General features: G+C 44.7%; 2 protein-coding genes across 2 annotated transcripts; both read right to left on the bottom strand.

Annotated features, from left to right (window-relative positions):
* Positions 1-1,317: 1,317 nt before the first annotated feature.
* On the bottom strand, positions 1,318-2,079 carry LOC149079202 (uncharacterized). Its single transcript, XM_089240417.1, has one exon. The coding sequence runs from the start codon at positions 2,077-2,079 to the stop codon at positions 1,318-1,320; it is 762 nt and encodes a 253-aa protein (XP_089096543.1).
* Positions 2,080-6,903: 4,824 nt separating this feature from the next.
* On the bottom strand, positions 6,904-8,550 carry LOC149079201 (uncharacterized). Its single transcript, XM_089240416.1, has one exon. The coding sequence runs from the start codon at positions 8,548-8,550 to the stop codon at positions 6,904-6,906; it is 1,647 nt and encodes a 548-aa protein (XP_089096542.1).
* Between the last annotated feature and the right edge of the window lie 5,325 nt (positions 8,551-13,875).

Genomic DNA, 13,875 nt, shown 5'->3' with positions numbered 1-13,875 from the left:
AGTCCCATGAAGCATGTGGGTTAGGTCATGGATATGAGGAATGGGATATCTGTCTGGTGTGGTGATCTTATTTAGCTGACGGTAATCACCGCAGATACGCCACGCACCATTAGGTTTCTTGACCATATGAATTGGACTGGCCCATGCACTGTTTGATGGCCGACATAATCCTTGTTTTTGCATGTCCAGAAATTGCTTTTTGGCGCAAGATAACTTTTCTGGAGAGAGACGGCGAGCTTTAGCAAAAATTGGCCTACCTGTTGTCTCGATGATATGCTCACAGCATGGTTTGGAGTTCAGCGAAGATTTGCTGAGCAGGCTTTGATAAGTTGAGTCACCGTCGAAAAGTTTGATTGAGTGCACTTCTGACTTCTTTAGTTGACAGTTTGCAAGAGGAGGAATGCTTGAGAGAGTCAAGTTCACTGTCGGTCGCTTGAGCTGCTGCGATCTTGGAATAGTCTATTGATGGAGGGCATGCAATGGCTTGTATTCTAGAAAGAGCATCAGAGACTAGGTTCTGTACGCCTGATACGTGACGTATGTCGGTGGTATGCTGTCCGATGAAGTCAAGATGTCGTGTTTGTCTGGGAGATGTCTTGTGAGGCTTTTGACGAAATGCAAATGTCAAGGATTTATGGTCGGTGTAGAGGATGAAATGTTTCCCTTCGATCATGTGTTGAAACTGCTTCACTGCCGCATATGCTGCTAATAGCTCTCTGTCGTAAGCGCTATAATTCATCTCAGCTTTGATAAGCTTCCTGGAGTAGAAAGCGAGAGGTTGCCAGTGCGAGTTCACAAGCTGTTGTAGGCAAGCACCGATTGCTGTATTGGATGCATCTACCATGATAGAGAGTTCGTCCGATGGATGTGGAAAAGCAAGAAGGGTTGCAGAAATGAGTTTTTTCTTGCAATCTACGAAAGCTTGATTTGATGTTTCCGTCCACTCAATCTTCGCGTTGCTTTTGTTTGCAGTAAGTTTCGTCCTCATGTCGAGGAGGCATCGTCGTCGTAAGTCCGGAAGCAAATTGAAGTTATACAAGAAATCGGCTCCAAGAATCGGTTTCGGTACCGCGGCCAAGAGGAAAGTCCACCGGAAGACTCTGCTGAGTTGAAAATCTAAAGCGACTGTTCGCTCACCATAGACGTTTATTGGAGACGAATTTGCAGCGAAAAGTTGGAGAAGTGGTTGACGTTTGTCAGTGCTGCATGCTGGGAGTATTGAAACGTCAGATGCAGTGTCTACAAGGAATGAAATGTTGGTGCTTCGATCGGCTACGAATAAGCGACGAGATGTCGTTGGCAGGGAGCATGTCGCTACTACTCTCCGCCTTCGTCGTTTTTTGTAAACTTGCATGGTGAAGTGCACCTTCTGGCTTGATTGCCAAATGTCTTATGGTACCAACAAAATTGCCTATCCGGCAACGTAGGTGGTGATGTTGATCTCTTTGAACGGGAGAAACGCGAGCGCGAAACACTACGGGAACGCACACGCAAAACTGTTTTCAGTTCGCGGCGTAGTTGGGCAATTTCTTCTTGGAGTTCTGCGATCGTGTTCGACTGTTGACTTTTGTTCACGGCGTCTACATGAGGTGGGCTTGCTTCTTGGATCTTGTCGGCCAGCTCAGCCGTTTTGTCAAGGGTTAGTGGGCTCACGACAGCGAGTATAGATCGAGTAGATTTGGGTAGTTGTTGCAGGAAGAGTTCTGTCAATAGTTCGTCCGAAACGCTGAGAGATTCCGCTCTTCGTTTCAATTCACGGAGAATGTCAGGTTTCTGATCTCCTAATGGCTCACAAGCGAGAAGTTTCTTAAGCTGTGTAGACGAGGATTCACTGCAACGTGCGACTAGTTCGTGCTTTAATTTTTCGTATGGCTCCGAAGTTGGCGGGTTCATGAGAATGTCTCGTACTAGAGATGCGTTATCTGGAGGAAGATTTGCAACGATGTAGTTGTATTTTGTTTTTGACTCTGTTATCGGTTTCGGAGCGGCTAACTCGAAAGTGCTTTCACACATCACGAACCATAACGATACATCACGCACGTTGAATGGCGGTATAACTACGGCACTCACCTCTGCCATGGTGGTTTCTTTTGCTTCACGTCCGATGTCGCCAATCTTTAGTTGATATATTTACACTTTATTTACAACGGATAATATTTACACAATACAAACGGGGATGCTGGTAGAGGAAAATGTGGCCCGTGCATGATGAGACGCAGACACGCGCGTCGGTGAGTGAGACAACGTCAACCATCAACAAAAACGAGCCAGACGCCTTTGACTCCCGATTTCTGTTGTGATGCCACCAGCAGAAAATAGACTAATAATTATACAAGCTGGGAAGATACGCCAGCGCCATCGTGTGGACAGCACTACAGCCATAATACCGGTTACTGCGTTTCTATGTTTGGTTGTTTGCCGCAACCATTAGATATAGCAGGGGGGACGCATACGCCGATGGTTGTTTTTAATAATATTCTCGCATATTTCTCGAGGATTTCTTGCATTAAGTTTGCACCAGTCCATATTACATAATTTATGTCTTCCTCATCCGACTCAGAAACAGATGATTTAGATGATTCATTTTCTGAGCTTGAGATTCATTTTCCGATTCATTTACCGTGGAAGAGGATTTAGAGGGGAAAAGAAAATCTTTATCTCTTTCACTTGCTGGTACTGACATTTCTTTCAAACTTGCTAGTACAATGAATAGGAATGTATTTTGTACATGTAATACGGGGTATTTATCTGTATTTGAAGAATTGTCTACTTATCTCAACGCAAAGCTTTAATAAAGCTGAATAAATTCCTAAAAGTTATGTCGACCCCCCTCCCCCCCGTGAACTTCCGTATCTCTGCTCATGACTATGTAATAACGAAAAATAATATACTATTAACTATAAACGAAAAACTCCTTCTTTAGGGTCACTCCTCTTTTAAGGACAAGTTGTTTTCTTCAGCAGGGTGTCCGCAAGAGAGGGGATTCACACTGTATTTCATACATAAGTGGATTCAGGTGTTTCGAACGAGGGGGTGGGGGCGGATTTCCCACCTTCACTCTCCGCCTATGATAATACAGATATATTTTTGGGGAAACTGAGAGCGGAAGGGGCAGGGAGGCTGGGGACCGTGCACCGAAGAAAGTTTCACTAGATTTATGTAAAAAAAAATGAAATATCAAAAGAAAATACTCTTTATATGTTATATTTACCAATTTCTGTTAATATAAATGCTTTTTGAAAGGAACTCAGAATTTCTCAGGAAGAACATTTTTGTGCCCCCCCCCCAAATCTTTTATGCCTGTCCCGAAAGTTGTTCCTGCATACGCCACTCGGTAGAGGCGACCAGTCCCCTCGTTTCCACTCATGATTTTATTGCTCTGATACAGGTATTTAATTTTCAATTGCAACACACAATTATTGAAAGGTTGCATAAAATTTCTATGATAAACACTACGTTTAATAAAAATTAGCGACATTGATAAATTGACAGAATGAAATATGCTACAATCTATCAAGGCCTTTTACAAGAAAATCTGTTTCCCTTTGTTGACGGAAATTATCTGATATCCAAGAATGCTTCTATTTCACTGCTGAGTTCCTAATACCTCCCCAACCCAAAGTAGTCTTCGTGGTAATCCTCAAAAAAAACCGATGTCAAACAACATTCAATTGTTCATTTGTGTTCTTCTATGTATGAGTATTTGTGCTATCAATACGTAGGAAGGTACATGTGCCCCTCAACTCTTCTTTTCCCGTGTCCTTTTATTTTAGAGATCTTCAAGTGAGGGGCAGTCTGAAAGATCAAAAATGGAGAAAGGAAACGGGCGTATGGCATGGCAATATTAGTGTCCGGTGCAATACAAAAGATATGGGGGAAAGAACTGGTTTTCTCCGACGCAGATGTGCTTCTTGGCACTTTCGAAACCATTTTTGGTGAACGCATACGTGAGTTGTTGCCCCTTTTGGTACACCAGAGTTGTGACTCACATGTGCGTCGCGGCCCCTCAGCTGGTTAACCAAACATTCCAGACGCATTGCTATATTAAGTTTTACATAGCGTTTCATATATGGGAACCAGTACATTTCCTTGATCTTCCCAACTGTTCTGTCTGTGGCGAAATGCCCCATAAGATCATGGAATTTGATTACAGTACCTTTTCGCATGCATTTCGGAATTACATACAATAGTTTCAATTTTCCTTTATCGTCCAGCTTACTGAAAAGTCGGTTATTCTTCAGCTCGTACCCAAGAACTACTTGTTCCTCCTCCTTGGTTCTGTCCGTATCGTTTTTCTGTAATATTTCTATATTTTTCTTCAGTTCGTCATCTGTATGCTGAATCATTAGGATTTGATCTTCCTGAGTGAGAGTTAAGTATATCTCTAATTTCTGATCGATAAATGCGTCTAGAGTATCTTTTGACTCTGCTACACGTGCTCTACTAAGTGCGTCTATATGTGCCATTTTTTATCCTGATTGGTGTTTCACCTCGAAGGCATATTCCTAAAATACAGATCAAACCACCTGGTTATCTGGGGATTCATGCATTTCTTTGTATTCATGTAGACCAAAGCTTGGCAGTCAGTGACAATAGTGAACTTGATTCCAATTAGGAATTGTCGCAATCTGTCCAACGTCCAAAAAATCGCCATCAATTCCAATTTACTCGAGTGATATTTACGTTCAAACTGTCCTGTTTCATCTGGAGTGATGAATGCTGTTTTCAATTTCGCTTTCTCCGTTAGCGGTATCTGCAAGTATCCATGAGCTAGATCCAACGTCGTAAACATTTAACACCCAGCCAAATTTTCCAGTAAATCATCGATTCGTGTCAATAGGAATTTGTCTTTCACTGTCTGATTATTCAATCGACGGTAGTCCACAACCAATCGGTTTTCACCTGTCTATTTCTTCACTAATAATACTGGACTAGCATACGGTGACCTAGTTTTTCTGTGACTATACCATTATCTTTCCATTCTTTCACGATATCGCTGATTGCCGTCCTCTCAGACAAACTTGTTCTACACGGCGGTATACAAATAGGTTTACTGCCTTCTACTTCCTTAATGTCCATCTTAGTCAACGATGTACATCCAAGTTCCTCAATGGTCAATGTAAAAACATCTCTATACTCATTCACCAATGACCAAACTTCTCGCTTTCCTTCTTTCTCAGTTGAATCGTCGAACTCATCTAGACGAATTCCTGTTCTCTTACGTCCTGGTTTCTCACACGTAGTACCCACATTAGCAAACTTCTTATCGCCAGACTGTAATTCATCACACAGCTAATTCTTCAAGACCATTTTTGAAATGATATCATCCTCACAGGTTACTTCAATGTCCCTCGATCTTATGACGACTTCTATCATCCCTCAATCAAAAATCTCTTAATACTACTGCCTCTCATACTTTTAAATTTTTGACGTTCTTACAAATCGTTCACTCGCTCGAGCACAAAGTCACGTTACATTTTCTCGTTTTCAGCGGCTGTTCAATAGCTTCCTAAACATGTATACCTATCTATACCTTCTGTATCCGTCCAGAAGGTTTCTGAGTCTGTCACAATTCGTGAGCTAAATAAAAATAAATAGTACGAGAGATTTTAACGTTAAACGTATGCGTTCCCTCACGATAAGACAAGGCTGTGCATGGTTAGTTGAAAAAGTCTAGCTGCATTTAAAAACGTGCTCCAAGTGCCGTAGGATTAAGAGGCTATTCGAGTCTGGCCCCGAAACGACACTTCTTCCAGTTGGAGCAGCTCTTGTGTAGTTAGTTCCGACAAACCAGTCACGGCCCAGGCTCTGTCCCTCCAGGGATATAAGCCTTTTACCCTTGCGGGTTGGGTCGCGCTGGGGGGAGTCAGGGGAGCCGGGCCAGGACGCCTACCGGAGGTTGTCCGGAAGGCGTCCTCTCCCGGCCCCCCCAACCCTCTGTCTAAGACCCTTGCTGCAAGCGCAAGGCCTGGTCTTCAGGGTTTCCTGCGATCTGCGGCAGCATCTCCCCCACCCAGGCAGACCTCCCACCCCCAGGAGGAGATCACAGGCCCGAGCGACAGCCCGGGACGCCCCCACCCAAACCCCCGAGACCCGATCCCAAGAATCCCCCAGAAAATTGTTTATTCGCATCGAAGAATTCAGTTTTTACATTTATATACAAAGTTTTTCCCCCACAACCGCTCTCGCGACATTTACATTTGGGGCGCGGTTTTGATTTCCTTTCTTCGTGGTCAGCCCAGGTGCTGGACCACCACTCCTCTGGCTTGGTTGCTCTGGTTAGCCGATGTCGATCCTCGTGGCCAGCCCAGGTGCTGGACCACCACTTCCCTGACTTGGTGGCTCTGGGGAGCCGATGTCGATCCTCGTGGCCAGCCCAGGTGCTGGACCACCACTCCTCTGGCTTGGTGGCTCTGGTGAGCCCATGTCGATCCTCTTGGCCAACCCAGGTGCTGGACCACCACTCCTCTGGCTTGGTGGCTCTGGTGAGCCGACGTCGATCCTCGTGGCCAGCCCAGGTGCTGGACCACCACTCTTCTGGCTTGGTGGCTCTGGTGAGCCGACGTCGATCCTCGTTGCCAGCCCAGGTGCTGGACCACCTCTCCTCTGGCTTGGTGGCTCTGGTGAGCCGATGTCGATTCTCGTGGCCAGCCCAGGTGCTGGACCACCACTCCTCTGGCTTGGTGGCTCTGGTGAGCCGATGTCGATCCTCGTGGCCAGCCCAGGTGCTGGACCACCACTCCTCTGGCTTGGTGGCTCTGGTGAGCCGATGTCGATCCTCGTGGCCAGCCCAGGTGCTGGACCACCGTCTCCCTGGCCGGGTGGCCCTGGTGAGCCTCTCCCCTTGTGGAGTTGTTCTTGCCCTTGGGCCTGATGACTGGGCGCGCCCTCATGACCCAATGGCTACTCCTGGACGTTTCTTGAGAGGGTGCTTGTCCTCATCCCCGATGACCCTTCTAGTCCTCGGGGTTTGATGACTCCTCCTCTGTCGATAGCGCCCTGCAGTGGCGTATCCGTTTTGACCGGGGTGGCTTTCCTTTTGGGATAAACACGTCTTCGTCTTTCATGATTAGTGTCATGAGTTTGCCTATTCTCTCTCGGCGGTCTTTCCGTTTCAGAAGTTCCTTCCTCCACAGTTCCCGGTTTTCTTCGGAAGGGGTCCCGAAGTGCAGTTCTTTGGTCAGGGGGCACTCCGTGGCGTAGTGCAGTGTTACCCACCTGACCGCATCTGCATTCGTCCGTCCTCCTCAGGTGGAACCTCCTGAGATAAGATGGGAATGGCCCGTGCTCCGTGAAGAAGAGGACCATCCCTCTCGTCCACTTCTGGTCTTGGAGTTGGACCTTCGGCAGGATCTGGTATATCTTCCTTCCGGTCTTGGTGTCTCTGTCCCACTGTTGCTGCCACTGCTTCACCAGGTCTTTCTTGGGTTTGGTCTTCACCCATGACCTCGGGAAAGGGATTCTTTGATCTATCGCCGTCTTTTTTGCCGTCGCTTTTGCAAGGGCGTCCGCTTCCTCGTTCCCCCAGTTCCCCTCATGTGCCTTGACCCATGATAGTGAGATGCTCGGGTTCCTGAGGAGGGTGTTTCTAATCACCCTTGAGGCTCCTGTCTTGGAGAGCGGATTCGCCACCGAGTGTAGTGACGATAGAGAATCTGTATATATTTTGATTGGAAGGCTCAGTTGTTCCGCCCTCTTCGTGGCCTCCATCAACGCTTGTGTCTCCGCCTGGAAAACCGACGCTTCTTTATTGAGTTTCCTTGCCCACCTTTCGGTGATGGTTCCGCCCTCAGCCATGACGTATGCTGCCGCTGTGCCCTCTGCCATCTTAGAACCGTCCGTGTAGATCGTTGTGGGCGTTGGGTTTCGATCCTCCGAGAGGCATATCTGCCCATCTTTCACCTCTGTGGCTGGGTGGGTGTCCCATCCCGTTTCTCTCCTCTGAATTTGCTCTGGCCCGATGACTTTGTTGCCGACGTATACGAATCGGTTGAGCCTTGTTAGCAGAGCCACTTTTGCTTCGAACTCGGTCCAGAGCCCTAGGGGGGCGAGTCCTGTGATCACCTGGAGGGCGTTTGTCGGCGCCGTGCAGTACGCCTTGGTGATGTACAGGAGGAAGCCTCTCTGAACCGAGTCGAGTCTTTTCTTTACTGCCATCGTGAGTTTCGCTCCCCACACTGGCGCAGCATAGGTTAACATCCTCTGGATTACCGAGATGTACAGTGTGCGGCGCATGTGGCTGTTAATCCCCCATCTTACTCCTGCGCAGCTAAGCATCTGGGGGAGGACCATGTTGGCCTTGTCTGCCTGGTGCTTGACATGTTCGAGGAACGTTAGCTTTGGGTCGAAGTGTACTCCCAGATACTTTAGTAGTTGGGTCTGCTCTATTGGTGAACCAGCTATGGAGAGCCTTGGAGGTGTCTTTGGGGAGAACCACATATACCTTGTCTTCTCGGCCGCCACCTTCAGGTCATGTGCCTCCATCCAGTCCTGTATCGTGTTGAGCGTCTCCGTTGCCAGTGATTCTGCCCTTGCGTTGATTGTTTTCATTGGCTAGAGAGTGGTTTTATCGCAAAAATACAGCATGATCTCAGCTTGGATTGCCCCTTCTCTATGACTAGAATTTAACAATTATAAGAATTATATTTCTTTTAATCTACGATCAATTTAGATACGACGGGTTGATCCTTGTCATAGTGATGCAGTAGCAGTGTCTAGAAATGTAAAAAATGCGAAGTGCTGCTATCTCCCTCTTTGAAATTAGGGACGACGATGACGGAATGCAATGTTGACAGATTCCACTTAAAGTCCTGCTCATCGCGCAGTGGTGAAGCTTCTTTAACCTGAAAGTCATCATGCGAATTGGAATCACGGAAAGTTAGGTATACCAAAAAAGGACTTCACATGACTAGTGTGATACTATGGAAAAAGGGGTGAAAAATCGGGGACAAAAAAAAAATTGAAGAAAAATCAGTAAAAAATATTCCTTTTGTAAAATTTGAACTGCAAATGTATTGCACGGAATAATTCGCACGGAAACTGCAGTTCGGGTCATTTTACCAGACTGCTTCGCTGGAGAGCACCGAAAAGATGTCTCCACGACTGTGCCTTTGGGATAGGGGGCGATAACGGTAATAGCGAATGATTATATTTTATATAGGGCCGTAAATTATTGAAGTCTGATTTTATTAGAACTTTTTTCTTTATGGTTGAGATGAGGGGAAGATAACATATCAATCCCTTATTATCATTATTATTCTATGCTTTCATAAAGAATTGTGTCTTTGCTGGTCGGATTTAAACAGGAGTCCTAATTTATTTACGACGTTGATCGATTATGAAATTATTTATACCATTGATTCTTCCTTGAAGTTTAACAATTTTTTGAATTTAATCTTGTTCTGAATTTTAGAGGATTTCAAATTTTTATTAGTGTTCCCCTAGAAATTCGAAATTACTTTTCGATATTATGTCTGAAATAATTTTCTCGATTGATTCTCAAATTGCTTCCTTCATTAATTCTGAAAAAAACTTCTTTCATTCATTCTGAAATTATTTCATTCACTGATTTTTAACTTGCATTATTCTTTGAACATCTTGACATCTAGTACTATATCGTAGGCGTCCAATCAGAACGCTGCATCAGTATCTCACGCAGGCTCACAGCTTCATTCTGACCACGACGTATGAGGTGAACAGAAATTTTTACGCTGGGAAACAGAGTGTTAAGATTTGGTATTTCACCCAAGTGGGAAAATCGGTAGTGTGGCTAGTGGTTAAACATTTTTCCTCTAAAGACAACATCCATATTGTTGGAATTTTTCTGTTAACTGAAAACTTAAGAAACTTTTTCTTCACTGTTGAACAACAGTTAAAAGAAAAGAGACGAAAATACTGATAACAATTAAGAATAAATACAGCAAAACATTTGTTGCAACAAGTCAACAATTACATTAAGAGTATATAAGAACACCATTTAGTTCCAATTCAATTTTAAATCTCAAACCGAATTTGTTCCGTAGGTAAGTAAAATAGATTGGGAGGGATTTAGGTGAAGGGAAGATCTAATGCTTCATACGGCTAACTTTATGCACGGCCATGCTTCTGTCTGAGGAGCGAATTGGACACACATTACAGAACAGGATCCGTCCAGAAGGTTTCTGAGTCTGTCGCAATTCGTGCGCTAAATAAAAATAAATAGTACGAGAGATTTTAACGTTAAACGTATGCGTTCCCTCACGATAAGACAAGGCTGTGCATGGTTAGTTGAAAAAGTCTAGCTGCATTTAAAAACGTGCTCCAAGTGGAAGATAAAATTGGATATACGTGTGAGGTTATTAGAGGTGTGGTTGAGGGAAGGCTATGATCTCACGTGTTATCTCAAGTTGTTTGCGTTAAGCTGACGAGAATTCGAGGCGTGGCCGTGGGATTAAGAGGCTATTCGAGTCAGGCCGCGAAACGACACTTCTTCCAGTTGGAGTAGTTCTTGTGTAGTTAGTAACATGGTAAATTTGAGTCCCGAGGTTAGATATTTTGCACGGCTAACTCTATGTACGGTCATGCTTCTGTCTGAGGAGCGAATTGGACACACATTACAGAACAGGATCCGTCCAGAAGGTTTCTGAGTCTGTCGCAATTCGTGCGCTAAATAAAAATAAATAGTACGAGAGATTTTAACGTTAAACGTATGCGTTCCCTCACGATAAGACAAGGCTGTGCATGGTTAGTTGAAAAAGTCTAGCTGCATTTAAAAACGTGCTCCAAGTGGAAGATAAAATTGGATATACGTGTGAGGTTATTAGAGGTGTGGTTGAGGGAAGGCTATGATCTCACGTGTTATCTCAAGTTGTTTGCGTTAAGCTGACGAGAATTCGAGGCGTGGCCGTGGGATTAAGAGGCTATTCGAGTCAGGCCGCGAAACGACACTTCTTCCAGTTGGAGTAGTTCTTGTGTAGTTAGTAACATGGTAAATTTGAGTCCCGAGGTTAGATATTTTGCACGGCTAACTCTATGTACGGTCATGCTTCTGTCTGAGGAGCGAATTGGACACACATTACAGAACAGGATCCGTCCAGAAGGTTTCTGAGTCTGTCGCAATTCGTGCGCTAAATAAAAATAAATAGTACGAGAGATTTTAACGTTAAACGTATGCGTTCCCTCACGATAAGACAAGGCTGTGCATGGTTAGTTGAAAAAGTCTAGCTGCATTTAAAAACGTGCTCCAAGTGGAAGATAAAATTGGATATACGTGTGAGGTTATTAGAGGTGTGGTTGAGGGAAGGCTATGATCTCACGTGTTATCTCAAGTTGTTTGCGTTAAGCTGACGAGAATTCGAGGCGTGGCCGTGGGATTAAGAGGCTATTCGAGTCAGGCCGCGAAACGACACTTCTTCCAGTTGGAGTAGTTCTTGTGTAGTTAGTAACATGGTAAATTTGAGTCCCGAGGTTAGATATTTTGCACGGCTAACTCTATGTACGGTCATGCTTCTGTCTGAGGAGCGAATTGGACACACATTACAGAACAGGATCCGTCCAGAAGGTTTCTGAGTCTGTCGCAATTCGTGCGCTAAATAAAAATAAATAGTACGAGAGATTTTAACGTTAAACGTATGCGTTCCCTCACGATAAGACAAGGCTGTGCATGGTTAGTTGAAAAAGTCTAGCTGCATTTAAAAACGTGCTCCAAGTGGAAGATAAAATTGGATATACGTGTGAGGTTATTAGAGGTGTGGTTGAGGGAAGGCTATGATCTCACGTGTTATCTCAAGTTGTTTGCGTTAAGCTGACGAGAATTCGAGGCGTGGCCGTGGGATTAAGAGGCTATTCGAGTCAGGCCGCGAAACGACACTTCTTCCAGTTGGAGTAGTTCTTGTGTAGTTAGTAACATGGTAAATTTGAGTCCCGAGGTTAGATATTTTGCACGGCTAACTCTATGTACGGTCATGCTTCTGTCTGAGGAGCGAATTGGACACACATTACAGAACAGGATCCGTCCAGAAGGTTTCTGAGTCTGTCGCAATTCGTGCGCTAAATAAAAATAAATAGTACGAGAGATTTTAACGTTAAACGTATGCGTTCCCTCACGATAAGACAAGGCTGTGCATGGTTAGTTGAAAAAGTCTAGCTGCATTTAAAAACGTGCTCCAAGTGGAAGATAAAATTGGATATACGTGTGAGGTTATTAGAGGTGTGGTTGAGGGAAGGCTATGATCTCACGTGTTATCTCAAGTTGTTTGCGTTAAGCTGACGAGAATTCGAGGCGTGGCCGTGGGATTAAGAGGCTATTCGAGTCAGGCCGCGAAACGACACTTCTTCCAGTTGGAGTAGTTCTTGTGTAGTTAGTAACATGGTAAATTTGAGTCCCGAGGTTAGATATTTTGCACGGCTAACTCTATGTACGGTCATGCTTCTGTCTGAGGAGCGAATTGGACACACATTACAGAACAGGATCCGTCCAGAAGGTTTCTGAGTCTGTCGCAATTCGTGCGCTAAATAAAAATAAATAGTACGAGAGATTTTAACGTTAAACGTATGCGTTCCCTCACGATAAGACAAGGCTATGCATGGTTAGTTGAAAAAGTCTAGCTGCATTTAAAAACGTGCTCCAAGTGGAAGATAAAATTGGATATACGTGTGAGGTTATTAGAGGTGTGGTTGAGGGAAGGCTATGATCTCACGTGTTATCTCAAGTTGTTTGCGTTAAGCTGACGAGAATTCGAGGCGTGGCCGTGGGATTAAGAGGCTATTCGAGTCAGGCCGCGAAACGACACTTCTTCCAGTTGGAGTAGTTCTTGTGTAGTTAGTAACATGGTAAATTTGAGTCCCGAGGTTAGATATTTTGCACGGCTAACTCTATGTACGGTCATGCTTCTGTCTGAGGAGCGAATTGGACACACATTACAGAACAGGATCCGTCCAGAAGGTTTCTGAGTCTGTCGCAATTCGTGCGCTAAATAAAAATAAATAGTACGAGAGATTTTAACGTTAAACGTATGCGTTCCCTCACGATAAGACAAGGCTGTGCATGGTTAGTTGAAAAAGTCTAGCTGCATTTAAAAACGTGCTCCAAGTGGAAGATAAAATTGGATATACGTGTGAGGTTATTAGAGGTGTGGTTGAGGGAAGGCTATGATCTCACGTGTTATCTCAAGTTGTTTGCGTTAAGCTGACGAGAATTCGAGGCGTGGCCGTGGGATTAAGAGGCTATTCGAGTCAGGCCGCGAAACGACACTTCTTCCAGTTGGAGTAGTTCTTGTGTAGTTAGTAACATGGTAAATTTGAGTCCCGAGGTTAGATATTTTGCACGGCTAACTCTATGTACGGTCATGCTTCTGTCTGAGGAGCGAATTGGACACACATTACAGAACAGGATCCGTCCAGAAGGTTTCTGAGTCTGTCGCAATTCGTGCGCTAAATAAAAATAAATAGTACGAGAGATTTTAACGTTAAACGTATGCGTTCCCTCACGATAAGACAAGGCTGTGCATGGTTAGTTGAAAAAGTCTAGCTGCATTTAAAAACGTGCTCCAAGTGGAAGATAAAATTGGATATACGTGTGAGGTTATTAGAGGTGTGGTTGAGGGAAGGCTATGATCTCACGTGTTATCTCAAGTTGTTTGCGTTAAGCTGACGAGAATTCGAGGCGTGGCCGTGGGATTAAGAGGCTATTCGAGTCAGGCCGCGAAACGACACTTCTTCCAGTTGGAGTAGTTCTTGTGTAGTTAGTAACATGGTAAATTTGAGTCCCGAGGTTAGATATTTTGCACGGCTAACTCTATGTACGGTCATGCTTCTGTCTGAGGAGCGAATTGGACACACATTACAGAACAGGATCCGTCCAGAAGGTTTCTGAGTCTGTCGCAATTCGTGCGCTAA

The sequence above is a fragment of the Pholcus phalangioides genome, unplaced genomic scaffold (assembly GCF_987345545.1).
Source record: "Pholcus phalangioides strain wild (caught in Gottingen) unplaced genomic scaffold, Ppha-v1.0 ptg000012l_1, whole genome shotgun sequence".
Lineage (NCBI taxonomy): Eukaryota > Metazoa > Arthropoda > Arachnida > Araneae > Pholcidae > Pholcus > Pholcus phalangioides.
This window is presented reverse-complemented; position numbering and strand designations above follow the sequence as displayed.